General features: G+C 55.9%; 1 protein-coding gene across 1 annotated transcript in view; it reads right to left on the bottom strand.

The window, feature by feature from the left end:
* The window catches only part of UMODL1 (uromodulin like 1), a gene marked incomplete at its 5' end in the record, with an annotated part of 53,855 nt that extends 31,970 nt beyond the window's left edge, over window positions 1-21,885 (bottom strand). The window contains 7 exons of the mRNA XM_081301993.1: window positions 1,420-1,674; window positions 7,980-8,120; window positions 9,690-9,876; window positions 10,737-10,867; window positions 12,234-12,395; window positions 18,926-19,168; window positions 21,810-21,885. Coding sequence (XP_081158119.1) covers window positions 1,420-1,674; window positions 7,980-8,120; window positions 9,690-9,876; window positions 10,737-10,867; window positions 12,234-12,395; window positions 18,926-19,168; window positions 21,810-21,885 — 1,195 coding nt within the window. The remainder of the gene's footprint in view (window positions 1-1,419; window positions 1,675-7,979; window positions 8,121-9,689; window positions 9,877-10,736; window positions 10,868-12,233; window positions 12,396-18,925; window positions 19,169-21,809) is intronic.
* Between the last annotated feature and the right edge of the window lie 1,676 nt (window positions 21,886-23,561).

The raw sequence follows: 23,561 nt of genomic DNA, 5'->3' as shown, positions 1-23,561 counted from the left end.
TCCTCTACTGACAAAAGGCATTTTGTAACATAAAGAAAGAAAGAAATCAAGGCTGGAGAGTGGAAGAGGCTGACTCTTCAGAAGTCTTCTAGAACCTTCTGAATTACCATTCCCTAGCATGGGCACATAGATATTTTTTCATGAGGGCCTGGGGTGGTGGGTGGAGCTGCAAATTCCTACTATCTGCCCCAGTGGAGAGAGCTCTGCATCACAGAGGGCAGCCATGGGTGGCGCATCCCAGGTGAACTGGAAGGAGTGTGAATAACAGATGGATACGAAAAGATTCCCTGGTCAGTGACCATCTCCCAGGCCTCGGTTTCCTCCAGGGAAAAGAGAGGCCCCTCCCCTTGTCCCTGGAGCTATGGAGGGGGGGTCCTGGAAAACTGGAGACTCTGCGCCAAGTCAAGGCTTTGCATGCTGGGGTTTGGGGGCCTCTGGGTGCCCACCCTGTGTGCTGGGATGATTTTGCATGGGGTCGGCCCTGAATCTGTTCATCAGGGGCGTAGGCCGAGTCATCAGGGCCGCTCCTTCACCCACAGTCATAGCTGCTGTCGCTGCGTGGATCTCTGTGCACTGGACAGACCCCAGCAGGCTCCTTATGAAGTCATTTCAGTGCTCACCATGCTCTGAGCCTGACCCCCAGCCTGGGGCCCCCATTGCTCCAGGCTGAGGGCACACACATGGGACACAGGAGTAGAATGTCTCGGATGCACTCCTCACCTCACAACCCACAGCCACAAAGGCCAGCCTGGGGGAGAGCGTCCACCCTGATACCTAGCCAGACCAAGGTCTGTATGCTACCGTGACCCCCAGGGTAAGGACGAGCAGCCAGAGCTGGGCAGGCCACACGGTAGACTGGACAGCCACACCAGCCACCTCCCAACACTGAGTTCTAGCTGTGAAGGTGTCACCTAGGTATGGGGAAAGTGGCCTCCTGGCACAGGGGTGTGCACTGTGTCAGCACACGTGTGTCACATGGGAAGCGGGGCTCATGTGGTTGTGGAGACTTGAGCGTGCAGCTCGGCTCTGATGGTGGCAAGACATGTAGACAGCCCTGTGGGAGCGAGTGTGGGGACAGCTACCTGCTTCCCCATGGCTGCCGTCCTCATGTTACTGCATTTGGCCTGTCCACTCAATGACCCCACATGTGCCACAAAGGTGGCCCCCAGAGAGCCCCAGGCCGTCCCCTCAGACGTCAGAGTGAGCCCTGGAGGAGACACGCTGGGAGCAGGGGAGCCTGTGGAGGGCCCTGAGGCAGCCTGCCAAGCTCTAGGAAGCTCAGGGGGACAGGGAGGCTGCAGTTAGGCAGTGACCTCTGGTGGCCTGATTACAGGAAGAACAACATGATGTGTGGGGACTGCGGAACTGGGATAGCAAGACAAGTCCGCAAGGTCACCTGGAGTTCTGGCCTGGCCTTACCTGTCTTGACGGTCAGCCAGGCGGAGATGTTGGCCCCGCAGCCCTGGTAGCTGGTCTTCACACCGTACAGCACCCCGGCCTCCAGCCCAGCCACCTCCAGGCCCAGGTCGCTGGTCCAGGCGCGTCTGAGCACCAGCTCACCCCGCTGGAGCTGGACGTGGAAGGTGTGGTTCTGGGTGGAATTCAGACCCCAGGACACCCGGAAACTGCTGCTGGTGACGTTGAGGGCCACGTAGTCACGGATCGGAGGACAATCTAGGGCAGCATGGGTATGCACAAGCCTCAGGGAGGGTGGTCCACCTTCCCTGCAGCAAGAAGCCCCACCTCCATTCAGCCCAGGGCCAAGTCCAGTGGGCCAAGGCAGGACCACCGTGACATTTTTCCCCACCTTGAATCAAACCTGTTACTTCAAAAAAGAGGCAGCAACCCTCTCCCTTGGAGACGTCCCACGAAGGGCCCAGGCCCTGTCAGGGATTTGGGAAGGTAGTTCTGGATGGCCTTATGGTGCTGGGTATTGAGATGAAGGAAGGAGAAAGCAAACAGCAGCCTGAGGTTCACGTCGCAGCCCCCATGTCACTGAGCCAAGCTAGAGGGCCCCGACCCAGTGCTCGCGGTCTACACCACGGCTCTGCGCGTGTGGCTTGAGTGTGATTCAGAATTGGTGGTTACCAGGAGGCAGAGCACTGTGGGGACTGTGGCACAGACAGAAACCATCTTCATTGAGGCCACTGCCGGCGAGGCTGCAGGGCTGCGGCCAAGACCCTGCCTCCACCCACTCAGGGCTGCAGGCCACACGGACTCCCCTGAGCCTGATGGCTTGCACAGGACTTCTGCTTCCAGCCAGTCATCCACTGGACCACGGCCCCATCAGGACACAGCCCTCAGCGGTCCAGCAGAGTCTGCTCCATACCCCTTTGTGCTTTCCTATCGAAATCCAAGCTTCAGGGAGCAAAACGCCAACGTGCCGCCTGACATCTATTCTGGTCCTCAGCTAGAATTAAAGCTCTATTTTGAGTGGGAAAAGCCTGGCTCTCCAGCAGCCATCTGGGAGTGGGAACTGCATCTGAAGTAGGTGGCCTGCAGGCAGGCAGCAGTGTCTTCAGGTCAGAATTTTAGTTCTATAAAAAGCATCAATGAGGACACTTAGAAAAAATTTTTTTTGTAAAACCATAGTAAAGAAAATAAATTTTCAAGCTATGCGATTCCTCAAAGCCCTTTGTGTAAGGACTCATAGAATACACACTTTCTAGTATCATGAAAAAATTCTGTCCTTCCCAACACATGCATACGCTTCTTCTCAACAAAAACAACAAACCAATACAACCCAGTTCCCCTTTTTCCTTGGCTGCCAAGAAGCCCAGAACCAAGCTTAGTGCCCCGTCATAGTCCTGTGACATGGCCCTGCTGCCTCCTTCCAGCCAAGCCCCAGGCTGCCTTTCATAATCCCGTGTGTGTGTTCTTCCCCTCGGGGAGCCTCACAGACCCTCCTCCAAGTGGTGGGTACAAATGGCTGAGAGGCCTCCTTCCCTGTGCCTGGGATCAGTGAATCCTCCCAGACTCTTACTGCTTCCTCATGACATTCCTAGAAGCAGGAAGCATATTTTTTAAAAGACCTGACTCTTCTTTTACTGGATCACCCCGTGGTTTTCTGCGTTTTGGTCACAGAAGTCGACGGACGTAGACACTGAGGTTCACCCTTGATGACGTCTTCCTTTGCAGCAGGAGAAGCAGGGCAGGCTTCCCCAAGGGCAGGGTCCTGACTGATTCCCTGCAATCTGGGTCCTGACAGTGTAGGCCTCCCCCCAGATCCACGGTCCCTGGAGCCCCGGCCCAGCCTCCAGCAACTGCACTGCACGTCAGTCTGTGCCCTGGGAGCACGTGTCTCACTCAGAGACTGGGGAAGGGCCACGACTTCTTTTCTGAAAATCTGCTGCACACTCTGACAGTACAGTCAAGACAGGTGGCACCAAGCACTTTTTCCTCCACATGGTTGGGGGACCAGGTGCGGCATGAGACCTGATAAACGGGAAAGTGGGGGCCCAGGGCCAGTCTGGAAGCTTGAGCAGCAGCACACAGTCCCTGTCTCCTTGTTGCTGCTTGGAAATCACAACTGACATGCAACAGAAGATGACCTATCTGTACTGAGGGCCACCCTAGAGTGTCTTCTGAGGGTGTCTCCGTGCAGGGTGGAAGGAAGATGACGTGAACATTTGCAAAGGACTCAGAGGGTGGTGTTGGGAAGAGGTCTGGGAAGACCATGCACATGGCGCCTCTTCTAATAACATACGCTCAGTCTTTCAATGAAAAACCAAGGGTTCTTGGACTGTTGGGTTGAGGCTGCAAACCTGGAACCTTGAAGGCTGTGAGACCTCAAGGCGTCCACAGATGGCAGCTTCTGTGTTCCTGTGTGCAAATGAGCACTAGGAGAAAGAGAATCCCTTCCCACCCAAAGAAATGCAGCCCCTAAGGCTGATGCTACCTCTGAATATTTGTGCAGCTCCTTCTCCAATTTATTGCCTTGGGAAACTTGCAATATCCCCTGTTCAAATGCTTTCCACCAGCAACAGAGGCAGCTTCAGAAGCTCTAGGTTTGTTGAGCATCTACTATGCACCCACACTGACACAGACACAGGGAGAGCTACGTGATGCCACAGCAATGCCTGACAGGCACAAGGAAGGGTCCTCCCCAGGCAGCCTCCAGGGGTGCAGGGACACTGCCATGGAGCTGGGAGTTCACACCGGTTGCAAGCCTGTGAGGTAGAACAACACAGGCATGCCACACTCGGTCCAAGCTGTCACTGGGCCAGACATGGTGCCCCATGTACCTCTTGCCACCATCCCAGCTAAGAGGCTCTTCTGTGACACCATCTCACAGAGGTGACCAGAAAGGTCAAGCCCTAAGTGGCAGAGCTGTTGACTTGACAGTTCCCTGCTGACTCCTAAGCCATTGGCCACAGTTGCCACATAATGATTGAGGAACTGCCGGCTCTCTGGAAAAAGGTCTTTGCAGGTGGATTTAAGCTGAGGGTCTTGAGATGGGGAGAGTGTCCTGGATTGCCCAGGGTGGTGCTAAATGCAACTGCAAGTGTCCTTACGAGAGGCCGAGGGAGATTTGACGGTCAGAAGAGCAGAGAAAGACCTGAAGACAGTGGCCCTGAAGGCTGGCGACGTGACCACAGGAATGCTGGCCGCAGCAGGCGAAGGTGGGAGGGCAGGCAGAGACGCTCCCCAGGAGCACAGCCCTGCCCAGCCCTGCTGCTACCCGTTGGGACCTCAGGCCTCCAGAAGTATGGGAGACCTCGTTCCTGCTGCGTAAGCCACCTAGCTTGTGGTACTTTGTCACAGCAGCCACAGGACACTCAGGAACCTCCTGACTCTGCTTCCAGCAGTGTTTGAGGCAGCCGCCCTGTGACTGGCACAGCACACAGGAGAAAGTTCCTCATTTTGCTATAAAATGACCAACTCCTGACATCCTGAGCTAACGCGCTTCTGCGCTCTCCCTAAGGCTACTCCTTCTGCACCTGGCCTTCTGTCTTCTGGGATAAGCCCCTGGAACTGGGTTTGAGGTCCCCCATTAGCCAGGACACCCTCCTCTGCTTATTCCAGCTTTTCCTTCTTAAAATGTGACCCCAAATGTCACCACTCAGTCCTTGACTCCGGGCATGGTCCGTGGGCAGGGGCAACCTGGATCCTGCAACTGCAGGCAGTGAGGTCCCTGCTGCAGGGCTCTCCCCACCCCATAGCTGGGGACATATCCTGGCCCTGACCCCCCTCTCAGTGGGGCACCTCAGACTCCTGTCTGTGGGCCTGGGCTCTCATTGCTCCCAGCAGCCCTACCCTCCAGCTGTTCAGGAAATCGTGCTGGGACACAGCCTGTCATGGTGTGTGTCAGACTCAGTTCCCTTCCCCCTGGGCCTGCCCGCCTGGCACCCGACCCTCATGAATACAGAACCAGGGGGGGATGGATCAGGGCTGAAATCCTGAGCACGCCACGGAAAGCTGACTGGAGCCAAGAGCCTGTCTGGGGCAAGCCTGGGCGGCCGCTCCTCACCAACTCTGCTGCTGCTGCGACTGACCCCCTGCCAGCCAAGCCCAGGTTCAGGAGACCCCTCCTCAGGGAGCTGGACAGCTGGGGGCCTCCAGTTGAGGATGGAGGCCAATGGGAGAGGGACCCCGCTCCTGGAACATTAAGTGTGGACTGTGGCCATTCTTCACGGGTTTTGGTAAGTTTAAGAATACAGCTGCCCTGTGTCATTAATTGAGTGACGAATTTCACAAGAAAAATATCTGAGATTTGTGCTGTATTTTCCAAGGACTGTACCTCTTAGCCATTCCAGGGGATTGCTCATTCAGATTAGCATCTAAATTTAAAACACATGCTGATTCCTTAGCAGTGCGCGACTGGAACTCCCCTGACTCTGGTCTGGACGTGCTGGAGCTGTCTGTCCTGCCCTGTTGGAAGGGAAGCGGGGCTGGCGGCCTTCTGGCAACGCTCTACGCTGGCGGGCTCGGCGGAGCTGGGCTGGCGGCATTGCTAACTGTAAATAGAGCCTAATATTTTTCCAGATTACTGCCCAGAGTAAAAATAACCGTATCTCAACCTGTGTTCTCACTAAAGGGGGGATTCTTGACCTGGGGTCCACAACCGGGAAGTCTGCGGAGTCTGCGGTTCCCCACACAGATGGGGTGCATCTGTGTGGGGTGCAGCTCTAATGGGATCCCCAAAGTCATGAGCTGCGGTGGCGGAGGAGTGATTGATTGCCATAGTTGGGCTGGTCGGCTCTCCTTCCTTCCTTCCTTCCTTCCTTCCTTCCTTCCTTCCTTCCTTCCTTCCTTCCTTCCTTTCACCTGGAGATCCAGGATTGGCTACCACTCCAAATTTCCTTTAATTGAAACAGCCAATGCAGCTGTGCCCTGCATATCAACATTTGGGTCAACAGCGTCCACACCTACTTCAGGGGCTGTACCCCAGGGTATGTAGCTGCCCAGCTGAGGGCTGTGTGAGGGCCTCACCCTGAAGCCAGCGCCTGACAATGCTACTAGAACGAACGCAGTGGCACAGAACCACTGTCGTGCCCACCCCTGCACCAGGACACTTCCAGCAATGAAGAGGGCACAGGCCTCTTCCCCTGCGCTCCCTCCTGTCAGTGGGTAGAACATTCCAGCTCAAGAGGACTGACCCTGGGCCCCTACAGGACTGCAGAGCGGTGGCTCAGACAGAAACAGACAGGCCACAGTCTCAGGGACACCCTCCAGCCATGCAGCCCAGGGAAGGTCAGGCCGGAGGCCCTTAGCCCCTCGGGTCATTCCTCACAGGGACGGCAGCCCTGGCCAGCAGCCCTGGGGCCCATCTCAGAGCCAGGCTCATCTCTGCTCCTCCTTCCCTAGCCACCAGGAGGTCAGCCAGGCCTTAGGGCCTTGGCCACATGTGGCATGTTCTTACAGGGGACACTCTAAGCAGCCCTCCTGAACCCCAAGGGACACTTGGTGTCCCTCCTGGTATGGAGTGATATGACCACCCAGCCCGCAGGGAGAGGGAATGACAGGGACAAAGGAGCCCAGGCACAGTAGGAGGGGGTTCCTGCTCCAGAAGCAACTTAGTAAAATCAACTAATAAAATGGAACCACCCGAACAACACACTATGATAAATCCTGGGATGTTTTCTCTGTCTCATCAAAATGTCTGACTGCATCATATTTGCCCTTCTTGGAAGGATGTGAGATGGCACAGTGCCACATGGGATGAACGGGGGAGAGTGACATCGGCGTTGTGATGTCACTCGACTGTTACATGAGGATCCCTTGAGCACAAACAGTGCAGTACTGTGACAGGCGGCCTGAGAACGGAGAGGACCACCAAGTGACTCATGGGTGGGTAGCGCATACAGTGTGGAGACACAGGACAGAGGCACTCCACGTCCTGGGTGGGATGGAGTGGAATGGATGGCTCATCGTGCTACTCAGAAAGGCTCATAATTTAAAATTTATGAATTGCTTAATATTTTCAGAATGTGGCTGATCACAGGTGAATGCAAGCCCTTGAAAGTGAAACCAAGGATAAGGGGGAACCATTGTGTACAGTTATTTCTTACTGTAAGCCCTGGGCTGGCAGAAGCCAGTCACATATACAGCACCTGGGACACCCCAGCCTCCGATGTCCCCAACAGAACAGAGCCAGGCTTTCCCTTCTCAGTGTCTCTGCCAGCACCCAACACACTTTCTGCCCCTAGATTGCCCAGGCAAAGCTAGGGTCAGTGCCAGCTCTTGCCTGTGGTCCAGCCTAAGTCTCATCATGCCCTCACTCTCCAGGGACTCAAGACCATCCCACTTACACCAGCCCATGCCTGCCAACCTTGGGAGGTTCCCCAGGGCGACCACTGCCTGCTGGTGCCTGCTCCTTTCACGGGGCAGTGGGTGGCACTGGACAGTCATCTGCTAGATCAAGGAATGATTGTGAGAGTGACAGCCAGGAGACCTGGGCAGGTGAGACAGCACAGGGAGGGTTCAGCCCTCCCCTAGACCCCAGCCTGGCGCACGCCATCTGGGGAGCCCCGTCTTACCTTTGCCCGTGCCATTCAGCTTCTGCGGAGCTGAGGCTGAGGACTCCTGTGGGCAGACACACTGGTAGGAGCCCTCCCCGTTCACACACAGCTCCTCTCCAGAGCAGGCATGGAGCCCATCGTGGGAGCACTCGTCCACGTCTGAGAAAGAGAGGTCAGGACGGCCCATCACATACCTCTGCCCTCCCGTGGGGCTCCACACGTGTCCTCCCAGCTGCCCACTGCAGGCAGGGCTTCACACCCTCACCAGGCACCTCACGCCCTGGGCAGCCTCTATGGCCTGAGCACGAGTGAGTGGTCATGAAATGATGGACCCCAGAATAAACCACGTGCCTAGGCAGTTTTCTGAATGAGAAAGAAAACTGGAGCCACCCTGGATGTTCTGAGTGGGCCTGGCACTCACAGTGGCCCTGTTATCCTCCCATCAGGCAGACACCATCCCCCAGAACACTGACCTCAGGGCAAGGCAGCTCTGTGCCTAGGACAAAGCCAGGCAGAGCTGGGCCCCTTCACTGGAGTCTCTAAGCACCAACAGGAATTAGCTCACACATCACCCACAAAGCACAGACCCCCCTCTCGGCCACACTATGGAATCATTAGTCTTTCCCTCTAAGCTCAGCTTTGTGCAGTTTCTTCACATCCCATAGATGAGATTTACTGAGCTACCCAGTCGTACAACTGTTCCACTTCAGTCTAGAACAAACTTGCTTCCTTATACCCTCCCCAAACCACCCAGTCAAATCCACATCCTGCAGTAGGTTTGCAGCCCCGAGGGGTAAACCACTTGCTAGCCAGGTGTGCTCCCGCGACCACTAGCTGAGGGCGTGGGCACGACACCCCAGCACTTGGACCGTTGGCCCTGCGCCAGCCTGGCTTGGTTTCCAAGAACATCCGTGCCTTGCAAAGAAAGGGAGTGCAATCCCCGGAGTGTTCATGGCTCCTTCAGGCTGACCTTCAGCGTCCCAGACCAAGCTTCGTGGAGGGGAGCAGCCCCGCCCAGGGCCTGTCAGCTGGGCCATGCCGCCTGCTACCAACTCAGAAAGGGTTGGACTGGCCCCACCTTTTGCTTCCGTGCCATGGCGGCTGCTCATGCTGTAGGGCCAGAGCTGGGCAGCTGAGACAGAGACCATGTGGCCCACGAGGCCAAAAATATTGACTCTGTGTCCCTTTTCAGGAAAACACTTTGCCAACCTCTGTCATCAACTAAAAAGCACCCTGTCATTTATCCTGGAATCAAGGCCACAGCTGAGGGCCTCAGCAAGTGAAAATTCAACTGTGCACAAATTCTGCTGATAGAGCCTCCTGGGGGAAAGACGTCCTTGTCGAAGGTGGGAAGGAGGCCAGAGGGAGACTTAGGAGCCCAAGAACTGGAGGAGCACACTCCTGGAGTGTGCTCTAGGCTTTGCACTCGGGGGCCCCTGGACGGAAGGAGAAGCCTCCCAGGGAGGAGGAAGGCTTGGAGGAGAGAGGGGAGGGAAGGTCTCAGAACCTGTGCTTGGGACCTGAGTTTAACCTTGGCTTAGGCAGAAGGAGTTCAGATGGGCCCCACCACCCACCACCGCCTACCACCACCCACCACCACCCACCACCGCCCACCACCACCCCGGCAGGAGGAACACACTGGGCATGGGGATCCCTGTCTGCCAGTGTGCAGGCCTGGCTCTGACCTTAGGTAGCCTGTATTTGGGCCACTAGGGCAAGGAGACCAACCTTGCACCTGGATGCTGACCACTTCATAAACACGCTTCACAATGTCATTCAGCATAGAGGAGACCTTGGCCACCGGCAGCAGCTGAGGCAGACCCAGCAGCAGCCATGACAGTGTGGTGGAGGGGTCCTGTCTGGCTGAGCTCAGGTAGTGCACAGTGGGGTCCAGCAGCTGCAAGGCACTGGTGACCTGGAATCAGAGCATCAGAGAGACATCCTCTTCAGCCCGACAAGGAGCCCGAGGTGGGAGGAGCTGGAACCACAGGCACACACATCCCCCGTTCTGCTCCACAGAGAGCGCTGCGGCAGGACTCACGGCCTTCGCAACAGCAGTGGTGGTGGGCTGAATGGTGCCCTCCAACTTGCACCCCTGGCCCCTGACTTTGCCCTTATCTGGAGATGGTTTTGCTGAAGATGTCACTTGTGAAGGTGAGCTCATCAGGGCAGGCCCCATCCCGTAATCCTGGTGGCCTCATCAACAGTGGAAACTTGAGCCCAGAGCCAGACACAGAGGGAAGGCGGTGCCGAGGAACACAGAGAGGACGCCACACAGCCCAGGAGGGGCCTGGAGCCCTTGCAGTGCCCAGAGGGAACCGGATCCCCAACACTCTGATTTTGGGCTTCCAGCCCCTAGAAAGGTGGGACGCCTTTTGCTTCTCGATAGACCTTTGATGGCAGGTGGGTTGTATCTCTCCGAAGCTGGTAATTTGTTGTTGTTGTTGTTGTTGTTGTTGTTTTGGGTACCAGGGATTGAACCCAGGAGTACTTAACCATTGAGCCACATCCCCAGCCCTTTATTTTATTTTTATTTAGGTCTCACGTAGTTACTTAGGGCCTCACTAAGTTGCTGAGGCTGGCTTTCATCTTGTGATCCTCCTGCCTCAGCCTCCCGAGCCATTGGGGTTACAGGCATGCACCACGATGCCCAGCTTGAAGCTGGTATCTTTAAACTGAGAATTCCAGTCTGGTTCAGAGCCAGTCATTTGGGAACCACTCATGAGACGTCCCCCTCCCTGTCCCGCCCTCAGCTCCTCTCCACCTACCACCCACCAAGGAGCACAGAAGGCGCGTGTGGTTCTGCAGCCCGGGGTCCACATGCTGCAGGTCCTCAAAGTCCACCTTCACCAGCATGGTCACGTTGTACCAGCTCACCCGGCTCCTCTCTGGAGCTGCACCTGCATCTGGAGGGTGAATGCCAGTGAGTTAGGACCAGGGCAGGGCTGGACACCAGAGGCCACTGTGGGGTGGTGTTGGGGTTTGTATGTGAGGTGTCCCCCAAAAGCTCACACATAAGACAATACAAGAGGGTTCAGAGGGGAAATGATTAGGTTGCAAGAGCCTTAAACTAATCAGTGAATAGATTCCTGATGGGAATCTGAGCGGTGGCTGGAGGCAGGTGGGTGTGGCTGGAGGGGGTGGGCATTGGGGGCGTGTCTTTGGGGTATATAGTCTGTATCTGACCAGTGGAGACTTTCTCTCTGTTTCTGATCATCATGTGAGTTGCTTCCCTCTGCCCCACTCTTCTGCCATGGTGTCCTGGCTCACCTCAAGCCGAAGGAATGGAGCTGGCCTTCTATGGACTGAGACCTCTGAAACCGTGAGCCCCTAAATAAACTTTTCCTTCTTTGCAGCTATTCTGGTCAAGTCTTTAACTCATAGCATCACAATAGCTGACTAAACAGGCAGGGTGAAGACGGAAGGCCAGAAGGCAGGAGGCCAACCTTTGCCCGCCCCTCCCTCCCTAAATCACCTGCCCACAGTTCCTCTCCCTCCCGTTGGCCATGAAGACCACTGGCCCCAACCTGTGAGGGGCTGACAGGTCAGAAGGCCTGGGAGCCAAAGCACTGGAATTTGAAAAGAGACGCAGGATGCAAGTGTATGCTGCCATCCTCGCTAGTATAATGTTGCACTGATGTATTGGGTTATTATACACTGGGCCATGATTTTGTGGATTCTATTTATACTATTAATATCAACCAGCATAATACATAATTATATATTACATAATATACTATATAATACTGTATGTAAACCATACTATAAATACCACAATATATCGTTGAATGGTATAGTGAACACAAAGTATTTAATAATACTTGATACTGTTTATACTATTCCTTTATGGCTATATACTTACTCATATGACTATATATCCTATGTGATTCTTATATACATTTATTTCACATGTTTCCCTAACTCTGAACACTGGCCCACCCATGCTTCTAGGTATAACCTGTGGTTAGGACAGAACTTTCCAGACCAGCAGACGTGGCCAGTCAGCACCTGCTCTTGGTGTTGGGTTGCTGAAACATCTGCTGAGCATCCAGCCCTAGCTTCCCATGCAGGAGCCCACCTGCAGCTGCCAGGAGACCTGGGTCTCTGCCCGACAGGAGTGCCTCGCCACTCCAGGGCACCGAGAGCCCAGCTCTGCCCAGCGCTCCAGCAAACAGATCTGGGGAGGAGCCCACCCTGCCTGCACTGGGGCTGCTGCTGCTAGGTGCCTACCCACCACCCCTCCTCGTGAGACCCTCCTCCTAGCAGCCCTACCGTGAGGTGTGGGAGCCACACAGTGGTGACCCCCTGACCAGGGACAGCACTTCTGAAGCCCAGGGCACTCAGTGTCCGAGCTGCACTGTGAGGTGGGTAGTTGTGGCCCTGCTGTTGGGCAGACACCAGGTCTTGATGCAAACTCCCCAGACCGATTCAGGGCTAAGGGGAAAGGAGAACGGAGACAATTAATGGATCTGGAATCTCAAAAAAAAGAAAGCCCTTGGTGAGCTGTGGGTGCTGCATGCAGAGCTGAGCCCCTCCTATAGTTCCCAGAGGTTCCAGGCTGTGAGCCTGGGACCACCTCTAGCCCTGTTGGTTCTACCGTTGCCTGGCCATAGGGCTGCCAGGGCAGATTTGGTGGAGGTCCAGGGACGGTGGCTCTACACCCTCTTCCAGGACCCCATATGGCTTCCTCTCCCGATTGCTCCACTCGCTCGCTCATTCAGCCACTGAACATCTACCGAGCACTTACTGTGGCCAGGCATGGTGCTCAGTGCCTGGCCTAGCTGTGGCCCCAGACAATCTACCCTTGAGACTGTGTTCCAGGGGGACGGAATCTGCAGTGAACCTACAGAAGGTCACATAGGAGCAGAGCCTGGGATAAGGTAGGCGGGGGGGGGGGGGTTTGTCAGGGAAGGCTCTGGAGGGAGATGCAATGCCTCCGTCTGGCAAGCCAATGGAGCCCGGTAGAGTGACTCCAGCCCCGTCACCAGGAGGCGAGGGAGTGTTGGACCCTCAGAGGGTCTGTCTGTGGCTGGGCAGGAGGCTCAGCGGGGGCAGAGACCCTGTGCATGAGTGGGGGTCCTGGAGATTTGAGCCATCTAGTGATGATGGGGACACTATTGGTACCCCCAGTCCCTCTAATTACTCTGGCCTGCTCTGTACCCTATCTCCTGTGACCCTCAGTTTGCCCTGGAGGCTGGAGCTGCCTGGCTTTAGCGAAAACCTGAGGTGCCTGGAGATCCAACAGCCAACTTCTCCGCTTATGGCCAATACCGTGAAATAGCCCCTGTGTGCTGCACCTTCCCTTTGTCCTCCTGCTTCCCGGGGGCACAGGGCACGTGCTGGTCTGGTCCACATTGTGGTGGCCCTTCTGCCTGCTTGGGAGCATCCTCAGAAGGGAGGAAGCCTGTCATGATGATTCAGGAGGGATGTGGAGGCCAGGTGGCAGAGAAGGTGAGGAGTCAGATTGGAGTTATCAGCTACAAGCATCTCCAGGATGTGCCAACAGACAGGGCAGAAGGTGGGGTGCAAGAGAAAGAGGAGCTTCAGGGAGCCTCCAAGGCTGTGGACCTGGGCACCCACCTGTCTCTGGTCCTCAGCTGGGGATGCTGCAGGAAGAGTGGCCAGGACCTCAGAGTCCAGCCTTGTCCAGGTGAAGTCTGACAAGTTACTGGACACCTGTGTGGAGACGCACCTAGCAGTGCACACCCCACCCCATCAACGTGAGGGTCAGCTGAGGCTGGTGGCTGCAGAGCCCAGGGCCTGTTGGCACAGTGTGTGCTGTGAACATGGCCTGGGAGTCACTCCTGGCAGACGTGGGATCGTCAGGACGGAGGGAGCTGCTGTGGGGACACAGGTGATGTGAGGCCAGGGACAGAGGGAGCCACCTGCAAGGACTGGTGATCCTAGTGACCAGGAGCTCAGTAATGGGGTGGGGCGGCCATGGTGGGCTTCTCAGGGTCCTAGCAAGGGCCAGGAGTCCAGGGAGATGGCGTTCCAGCCACAGGAAAGCAGGAGAGGGAGGAGAGGAGAATCTGGAGCCCAGGGGCTGAGCTCCAGGAGACGCTGCAGGGAGACAGTGGAGCACGCACTGAGGTCCAGGAGAGCTGGACATGCAGCGGGACAGACCTCCCCAGCCAGCCCGGAAGGTGGGCCAGGCTGGGGGGCACCGTCTCATATCCAGGAGGAGTAAAACTGAGATGGGAGCCCGAGGAGGAAAAGGGCAGCGGGAGGGCAGCAGAAGGCAGGAGAGAGGCAGTGTCAGTGCCAGGAGGCTGGGGGCTCGGCCTCCCACCCAGCAGCCGGGGCAGGGGCCATGCCCCCTGCAGTGCTGCCCCAGCCCACACGGCTCAAGCCTGGAGGCACCAGAAGGTGCGTGTCTTCTCCAGTGGCCCACAGGACTGTCATGAGCCCCTCCAGGGCTGCGAAGCTCTGCGAGTCCCACTGGTAACCAGGCTCTGCGGCTGTCCCCCTGAAGGTGGGAGGCAGGCGATGGGCCAAGCCTAAGGGAGGCCTCGAGGGGCTGTGGCCCAGGCCCATTCTCCTGGGGCCCCACAGATGTTCTACAGAACAGAAGACCCTGTTCCTCTCTTCTGTTGGGAACACCTCTCTGAGGGTGGCTGTGTCTGCCAAGGCAGAGCAGGGCAGCTGAAGCTCTTAATGTATGGGGGTCACCTGGCTCTCTGTACCCAGGAAGCTGCTGTAGCCGCTTCTTGCTGTGGGATTCAAATGGCTGAAGTAACTCCCTGCTTTCTGAGTCGTCCTTGGCTGTACCTTGGTGTCCTCGGCATCCAGGTGACTGCACTAATGTCTCCAGGTCCCAGAGAGAGGGCCAGGCCAGCCATGGCTCTGGGGCATAAGAAATGAATGTCTGGGGGCTGGGGTTGTGCCTCAAGTGGTAGCGCGCTCACCTGGCATGCGCGAGGCACTGGATTCGATCCTCAGCACCACATAAAAAATAAATAAATAAAGATGTTGTGTCCACCGAAAACTGAAAAATAAATATTAAAAAAAAAGGAAAAAAGAAATGGCTGTCTGCACAGGCCAAGGAGGGAGAGCCGGCTCCCTGCTTCATCCCTGCGGTGAGTGGCAAGGGCCTCAAGGACAAAAGACGCCAGGGCTGAGTGTGAGGTGGGCTCCTGGGACAGAAGAGAGGCGAGGCAAGGTGGGCGACCAATCCAGGCAAACATGGAGTCCCATGCCCGGACCCTCGACTGGGATAAACCATCCCAGTGACACGAGGAAGCTCAGAGGCGTGGCAGGGAACTATGTGCCTTCTTTGCCCCACTTCCATCAACCTTAAACTGTCCCAAGCTAACATGTTTATTTAAATTTAAAGAAAATACAGCCCACCCCCCAAAACTGGCTTCCAGCCTCGGCCACCTGATCAAGACAGCGGTATTTCAGTCCAGGCTCTGCGCCTCCGTTTGACTACTGGGAATCCCCTCCCTGCCTCCACTGGTGGCTCACCCAGTGCCATCAGAGAAACACCAATGACTCCAACTTGGTCAGAAGTCAAGAATCTCCTTCTCCTTCCCTAACTCAAGGCAAACCATGAAACCGGGCACCCGGCAGCCCAGGTAGTCCTGACTCAGCGAGATGATGCTGCGATTTCCATCCAGGCAGCCACATCCCAGGGGCTGCGGAGCCCACTGCCCTGTGGTAGCATCCTTTCCTGCCTTGTTCCTCCAGGGCCCTGGCCATCATCAGGGAGGGATGGGAGTTACGGGGCCTCCTGACCCAATGGGGCCCTGGCTTGCCCCAGGAGGGGAGCTTGCCCAGGTGTTGAACCCATACAGTGAGCCGTGCAGAAGCCAGGAGTCCCTAGACATGGTGAGCTTTGGCAAGACGCTTGGTCCCACTTCTCAGGAGATACCCTGATAGTGATCCTTCTGTGGGGAACAGTGTGTGTCCCTTATGATTTTCAGCATTACTTATGATAATAAAAACATTGGGAACAACTAAATGTTAAGCAGTGCATAAGAAGCACTGCTACGTCCATGGAGGTGGTGTGCGGGAGCCATTGAGTCAGGCAGTAGATAATACTTATTGACATGAAGACGCCTGGGCGGCCTGGCCAGGGGTGAGGGTGTTCTTCAGAAATCCCTGTCTGGGGCCACCATCCTCCATAAGACGCCCTCCCTGGATATAGACCAGAAGAAATCTAACTGGGGTTATTCTCGGGTGGCGGGCTTTGGGGTAATTTCTGACTGTGCTTCCAAATTATTTGTGCATTCATTTTTGATGAATGGCCAATGGCCGTGCATTCATTTTTGTTATTCCATTTTTTTAAAGTTTAAATCAAAAAGTGTGACTTATCATTTCCCAGCAGTGCTGGGCCCACAGGTGGAAGAGGCACTCAGGGAGGTCGCGTCCCATGTGCTGATGACTTTTTGGATGCCGGCTTCCAGGGAAGAGAAGAAAAGGGAAAGTGGCGTTTTGCTGCCGCCTGGGGACAAGGTACTGATGCAAAGGCACCAGGGCAAGAGGCTTTGCCAGAGGAAAAAATGTCTTTGGGCTTCTTTGTCCCTCCCACCGTCCACCCGTGGGGTCCAGCTCTGCACCAGCTTCATCCTGTGCAAACCCGAGCTGCGGGTCTTGGCTGGGCTGCTCGAGCTCTACACGGCCAACCCACCATGGGTGGCTACAAATGGGCATTCACAAAACAGTCATGGAGTGACCCAGAACGCTGGGCAAGGCTGGGCTGCCCATCCACATCCATGGTGTAGATGTGGTGCCCACCGGCAGCCTCAGGCCGCCAGGGCCTGCCTTTGAACAAGAGCTGGGTAGAGATCAGTGCTTACGATGGTCCCTCACAGAGAGAGGGAGCCACGGCGGCCCCATGGGTTATGCTATATGACAAGCCCTGGCACCAGCCAGGACCTTCCCGAGGGAGAGCCCAGTGTCCTTGGTGCCCTGAAATGTTCCCCTCCCACCATCACATGGCCACTGACCTCAAATGCTCCCCAACAGCAAGTGCAGCTTGGTGAACCAGAAAACGATGGTGTGAGGTCAGAGACTTGGGGCCCCATCCCCAGCCTGCCCACTAGCTGCCAGTCCTGGTCAGGTCCCTGGCCTCTCTCTGGCTGGGTTCACACCAGGCAGAGCTATTCCTGAGTGACAGGAGCAAGGATCTCCTATCTGGCCTGACCCTCCAACACCACTGACCAATGCCCATTTCCTCTCCTTTCTTTCCAGGGTCCTGTCTGCCTCTCCGGGTCCCCTACTACTAGAGTAGCACTTCCAGGAATCAAGGGGACCATGAATTGTCCTGCCTCACAGCACGTCTCTCCCTCTCCCCCAGCCATCCCTTACCTGCCTCACCCTGCCTGCACCTGCCACAGGGTCACCTGCAGCTCCCCAGAGCAGCACTGTGCTCACCTGAGACTCTCTAACTAGAACACTGTACCCTTCCTCACCCTGGTGAGTCCCTAATTAAAGGTCCTGATGCTCTTAAAAGGGGCCAAGGCCCCACAAGAGGCCCTTCTAGATGCTGGTTTGCTGAGGGAAGGTGGGGGCAGGTGGTGGGGAGGGCCACCAGCTGCCAGTCTTCTCTTCCATGGGGATTAGCGTGTGGAGCAGAGCAGAGCCGCAGGTGCCCTAGGCAGGGCTGGAGGTGGGAAGGGGCTGAGGATCGGCCTCCCTCCCTCCAGCTGTGTCACCTCACTAGTCCTGATAGCAATAACAAGTCAGAAGAAGTGTAGCTGTCACACTGAGATGGGACGGGGCAGGCCTGTGCCAGCCTTCAATGGCCAGATCACGAGCTCCATGCCATGACGCTCTGAGCCACAAGGCCTTCGCAGCAACAGGCTGGGAACGCAAGGTGACCCCAGCCCCGGGAGGTGGTGCAGGAGCAACTGTGGTGGGACTGGCTGGCCACAGTTGCCCACGAGCCCTGGAGACAGGAACATGGAAATGGGGCTGGGGTCTGGGCACAAAGGGACTCCTTAGACCCCATCACTTAGTGAATGGACAGGGACAGCCTGTCGCTGCCCGGTGCTGGCCCTGAGTCAGCTGGCCCTCTTTCTTCTGCAGAGGAGGCTGATGGCGGTGGCGCTCGTCAGGCTCCTGTTTAACAGGCATCAGTCCAGAACCTTCAGCCCTCTCTACACCTGGCCCTCTGAACAGGACAATGGGGAAGTGTCCCCCACCCATCCTTGATGATGTTGCACTGGGGAACTGGGGGGCTCCCAGCCTGCTGGCATACTGGCCTGGGCCACAGGAATTGGTCCCTTGGGGCCCTTCTTGGGGCCCCCACAGCTAGTGCTTTCTGCCCTGGGCTGCTGCCCTCATGTCCTGGGTGGCCCTGCTGACACCTAGCCGGCACCCCTTCCCACTTGCCCTCCCCAGGGCGGGAGAGGACCTTCTGACTGTACGGAGGCTCACTCTGATCTGATCCTGACTCAGAGCAAGCAGCACCACCCACGCACCCTGCCTCTCACACTCCCTCCCGGAAGAGGTCATCTGACCCTGCCTGGCCCCACTGTGGCCCTGGCAGCCACACTGGTCGCCTTGGCAACAGCCACCTCTGCTCACAGCAGCAGCTTCACACTGCAGGGTGGAGGCAGGAGGACGTGGCCTCTGGGCAGTGATGGGGGAGGCCTGGCCCTCCGGCCCACCATAGGGTTCAGGCTAGGACATGAGCTGGAACTCACATCACCTAACCATGACCTTCAAAAGGAGAAGACTGTGCGGCTGGGGAGGAGCCTGCACAGCCTCCGAGCTCGGGCAGGTCTACAGCTCCTGGGCCCTGGGTGAGCCTCTATACCACCTGGGAACAGGCCGGGAAGGCCAACTCTTGCCTTTCATCATGACCCACAGACTTGGAGCTCTGGGGGTGGGGCCTGTGACCCCCTTCAGATGACCCTAATGCACAAGACCTAAACAGTTCAGTGCTGACAGCAGGCACATGACAGTCCCAGAGACTCCCTCTCTGCCCCTGCCACCACCCTGCACCCTGGACTCACACAGGACGCAGTAGAGGCCGAGCTGCTCGTAGCCCTTGCAGCAGTCGGTCACGTTCCTGGACTCGGGGACCTCCACCGTCAGGTACTGTGTCCTGTAAACAGTCTTGGGGCACCACCTCCATGGGATCCAGCCCCCGCAGGATGTGTGGACAACGTGGGAAGTCTGGACAGCCTCCACTCTCGGGACGCTTCGGGTCTCCAGGTAGCTGCACAGCTGGTAGCTCAGCAAGGACAGGCCTTTTTCTATGAGGGAGTGGGCAAAGAGGTGGGACCAAAGTGTCAGATCAACGTGGGTTACATGGATGGCCACCTCTGCCACAGCCAGCGGATAGGATCGCCACACTAGGGCCGCTCATGTCCCGCCACCTGCCCAACCACAGCCTTGGCCTCTGTGCACCGAGAGTCATGGGGTTTGCACCAAACTGAAAGGAATGGTGCATCAACACCTGTCTGCAGGCTAAAAATCCCTCCTTAGAGTGAGCCGCCACCCGGGCCACTCCCACCTCCCGCAGCCAGGGCTCCGACAGTGAAGATGCTGAAGGAGCAGAACCAGGAGGTCCCGTCCCGTTGTCTACTGCATGTTTCTGGTTCTGCAGTGTAGAATCTCGTGCACACCTGACTCGTGAGCCTCAGGCTGGGCATGTGGGACACGGATAGGCAGTGACTCCCTCCTACCAGGGGACTGCTCGGGCCAGGCAGAAGACAGTGACAACTTTTGTGCAATAAAATCCAATAAGATAAATAACAAATATGTAGCCACATGTGAAAGGTGCACAGATGATGAAGCTCACTGCAACTGTCACTATTGTCATGGAGGACGGAGGGCACGTCACCCTGTTCTAGATGGAGCCTCCCGCTGACCCCGTCAGGCCCTGAGCATCTCTGCCCTGGAGCCTGGCTCCTACGTGACGCCCGTTGATCCTTTGTCAATATGAGTACTCTGTTCTTGAGACTTAGGCACAGGTGACATCTGCCAGCCCTCTGCCCCTTTGTCATTGTCTCCCCTCAGGTGGCTCCTGGGGCTTCCTCTCTTCCCAGGGAGCCTCTGTCACCTCATGTCACTGAAGCTGCTTGGGGAGGATTGTGTTCCTCCAAAATATGTTCAGGTGCTAACTCCCAAAAGCTCAAGAGGTGACCCTAACTGGAGATGGGGCTCCCCTCAATTCCCATAGCACACAGCAGGGGCTCTGTGTGCTGGACTCAGGTATGGGCTGAAGGAGTAGCTGGCCGGGGCCACATCTTCGGATGCTCAGCCTAAAGCTCTCCGCCCCACTAGACTACAGCCTGCAGGTAGGGCCAATGCCACCACTTATTTCCCTCCAAGAGCAACGTGGTGGGTTGCTGGGAGGAACTCATAGACAGGGGCAGAAATAATCCTAAGAAGAGCAACTGCCTTTGTCCCCACCCCAGGATGGCACCTCTGAAGACACCTGCCCTGGACTTTTGGGTGACTCACAAACATGCAGATAGTGAGAACCAGTAAGAAACTGGACAGAGCCAGCCGTGGACTGGCTGATGGAAGGGGTGCAGCCTTATTCTGGGTGGAGCCCCAGGGCGGAGAACAAGCCTCTCCAGTCACAGAGGACAAGCTGCCACCTTCCTGGGGGATGCTGCATCCCAGTCGCCCTCCTCAGGGGACTCTGTGGGTCGGGGGCAACCTGGTTGCTCCTCTGCTAAATGTAGGTCCAGTCTGCTCTGGAGAGCACAGAGCCTTGGTGACATGGGATGGGACAGGAGAAGTTGGGGTCGTGGGGCGGGGGTTGGCCAAAAGCTCAGATATGACTAGGAGAGGGTGAGAGAGTGGCAGAACGAACCCGGGCTCAAATTGGTGGCCATGCTGAGCAGGACGAAGCCCCAGGTGCCCAGCATCAGGTGGCTATAGAGGGTTTCACCTTCAACTAAGGGGAGATGTCCACCGAGGCCACAGTATGTGGTGTTTAGGGAGCCCCCTGGTTCCACCTGCTCTTTATGGGTCCCAGCTAATGGCCAGGAGGGCCCTCCAGCCGGCACATGTGTGTGCACATGCACATGCTTACACAAGCCCATACATGTGCACACACTCGCACACGTTCACAGGCTCTCACTCTCACCATGCACGCGCGCGTGCACACACACACACACACACACACACACACACACACGTGCCCGCTCCTGTCTGCAGGGAAGCTGTAGTTGATTTGGAGACAGCATGGGTCTCTTTAGACTCCCAACTGAGCGAGAGAGTTTTAAGAGGAAATAATTTTAAAGCTTGGAATCTCAATATCTTGCAATCTGTGGTTTCAGAAATCCTCGAGTTTCTGTTTGTTTGCGGTACTGGGCATGGAACCCAGTGTGCTAATTGTGAACTCTGCCCTGAGCTACACCCCAGCCCTGCAGCTCTACAAACCCTGTGTCTCCTGAGGCTCCTGCCAGTGCCTTCACCCACCCCTCACTCCATGGCAGTAATTCTGCACTTAGGAGCTGGGTGGCGAAGGGCGAGCCCTAACATCTCTGGTTCCTGGGTCCTGACCTATGACCAAGGACTTCAATACCCCGAGGTCCAGGATAATCTCTAAGAGCTTGCTGTCCCCAACTGGGTCCCAGGATCTACCACACCTTCATCACCCACATAAATGCAGTTTCCGGCCCCACCCTGCCCCCTGCCAGCTCTGAATCCACATTTTAACCCCAGGGATCCCCGGGACCCCCAGAGGCACACTGGCACTGAAGGAGTCCTCTTTCTGGAAGCTTGCAGGGTGCTCCCCTACTTATGCAGCTTGGCCATCCAGGAGCAGGTCCACCCCTCATAGAAGACACGGTGTCCCCATAGGTGCCATCCTTATGAGACCCTCTCCCAAGGAGCCCCTTCCTCAAGAATCACCCACGCTGAGCCCAGATGCCTCACCTGTAAAGCTGCTGGCCTGGCTCAGACCCACCGCACTGGCCAAAGCCAGCAGGGCCAGCCCCAGGGTCATGGGCATCCTTGGGGGCAGGGGCCACGCAGGACCCAGGGCTTCCAACGCAGCAGTCTGAGTCTTTGGAGGGGCACTAAGGGCCTGCGTCGCCTGGGCCCCAAGAAAAGGCCTTCTGTCCCCTGTGCTGCTGGTGATGGCAATGGCTTCAGAGGGAGCATCTGCTGGGAGCAGTCCCTTATGCCTGCTCATCAATGCCCGCCTGCTACCGCTGTTTCCCTGGGGGCTCCTGCATGTCACAGACTATTCTTGCTCCAAGCAGATGGCATCTTTTAGGAAAGGTGAGCGGCCAACATCTCCAGTCTCATCGCTGAGTTCCATCTCATTGTTACCCAGAAAATGCATTGCAAACCCAAATCTGTGTCCCCCCACCAAGTGCAAAGTATTCTCTTACCCTATCACTGCAAACTGGCAGGAGAAAACAGCGTCAAATCAAAGTGGTACATCAGACTCAGAAAGGCACCCTTCACACAGCTCCACAATACAGCTCAGAAGTCATGAGTGGGACTTCACCAGCCCCACCAGCCCCTTCTCCTGGGGATCGCTGGGCTGTGCTCACAGAGACGCTCACTACCCGTGATTGGAATGGAAAATCACCCGTGGAACAGCCACAAGTGGGGGGGAAATGAATTATTGCAGAGGATGGAATATTAAAGAATCGGGAAATGCCCACCATGAAGATGTTTTACCAGTATTAAGAAAAAATGAGCACTGTAAACTCAAAACAAAAGTTCATACAACTGCCTTCAGAAAGAAGTCAACCCCAACCTTATATGAAAGTGGATGAAACCCAGAGAAGATCAAGGGGAGAAGAGAAAGCCTGTTGAGGTGGTGGAATTGTAGGAGGCATTTTTTATTTCAGTAACTGTCATGTTACATGTGAGATGGATTTTTAGATTTCGTGTCAGACTCTCTCTAGCCCACAAAGCCTTTGTGCTTTTTGTAACTTGGTATTGAAAGCTGTTGGCTTCTCGGAGAAGACGACAGGGTAGGTACAGGGCCCCCTGGCTGTCCAGCTCATAATTCCCTTGTGTCCTAAATACAGAGCTGTCCTCTCCCAGGGGCCTTCCACCCGATGCCCATGCCCACGTTGCCATGTCTTCTATTCTCTGTAGGTTCATCTCCCCGACAACTCACTGCTGCGCTTGCATGGCTAATGGCTGAGTGTCAGATGCCATGGCAAGAACTTTAAAGAGAAGCTGGAAATAACCACAGCCAAGGGCCCTGCACAGGGGTTCCCTGGAGGACAGCAAGTCCCTTTACAGAAGACCCGAGTTTCGTGAGGACGGACCCATAGACTGTGCTGTAATACAGGTTAAAAAGAAAGAGTTTAATAAGGAAAGAATCGATCCTAAAACTCTCGTGTTCGAGGAAATTAATTTGATTAGCATTAGAAGAATGAATAGAAAATTAGGGCTGGGGATGTGGCTCAAGCGGTAATGTGCTCGCCTGGCGTGCACGGGGTGCTGGGTTCGATCCTCAGCACCACATAAAAATAAAATAAAAGATGTTGTGTCCACCAAAAACTGAAAAATAAATATTAAAAAATTCTCTCTCTTCTCTCCCTCTATCTTTAAAAAAAAAGAAAATGAAAATTAATTAAAATCTGAGTAAATTTGGACATTTAAAATGCAAGCTGAATCTTCTTTATAATACCACATTTACCCTCTCTCGGGAAGTTTGTA

Source organism: Spermophilus citellus (assembly GCF_964194105.1).
Source record: "Spermophilus citellus genome assembly, chromosome: 7".
Lineage (NCBI taxonomy): Eukaryota > Metazoa > Chordata > Mammalia > Rodentia > Sciuridae > Spermophilus > Spermophilus citellus.
This window is presented reverse-complemented; position numbering and strand designations above follow the sequence as displayed.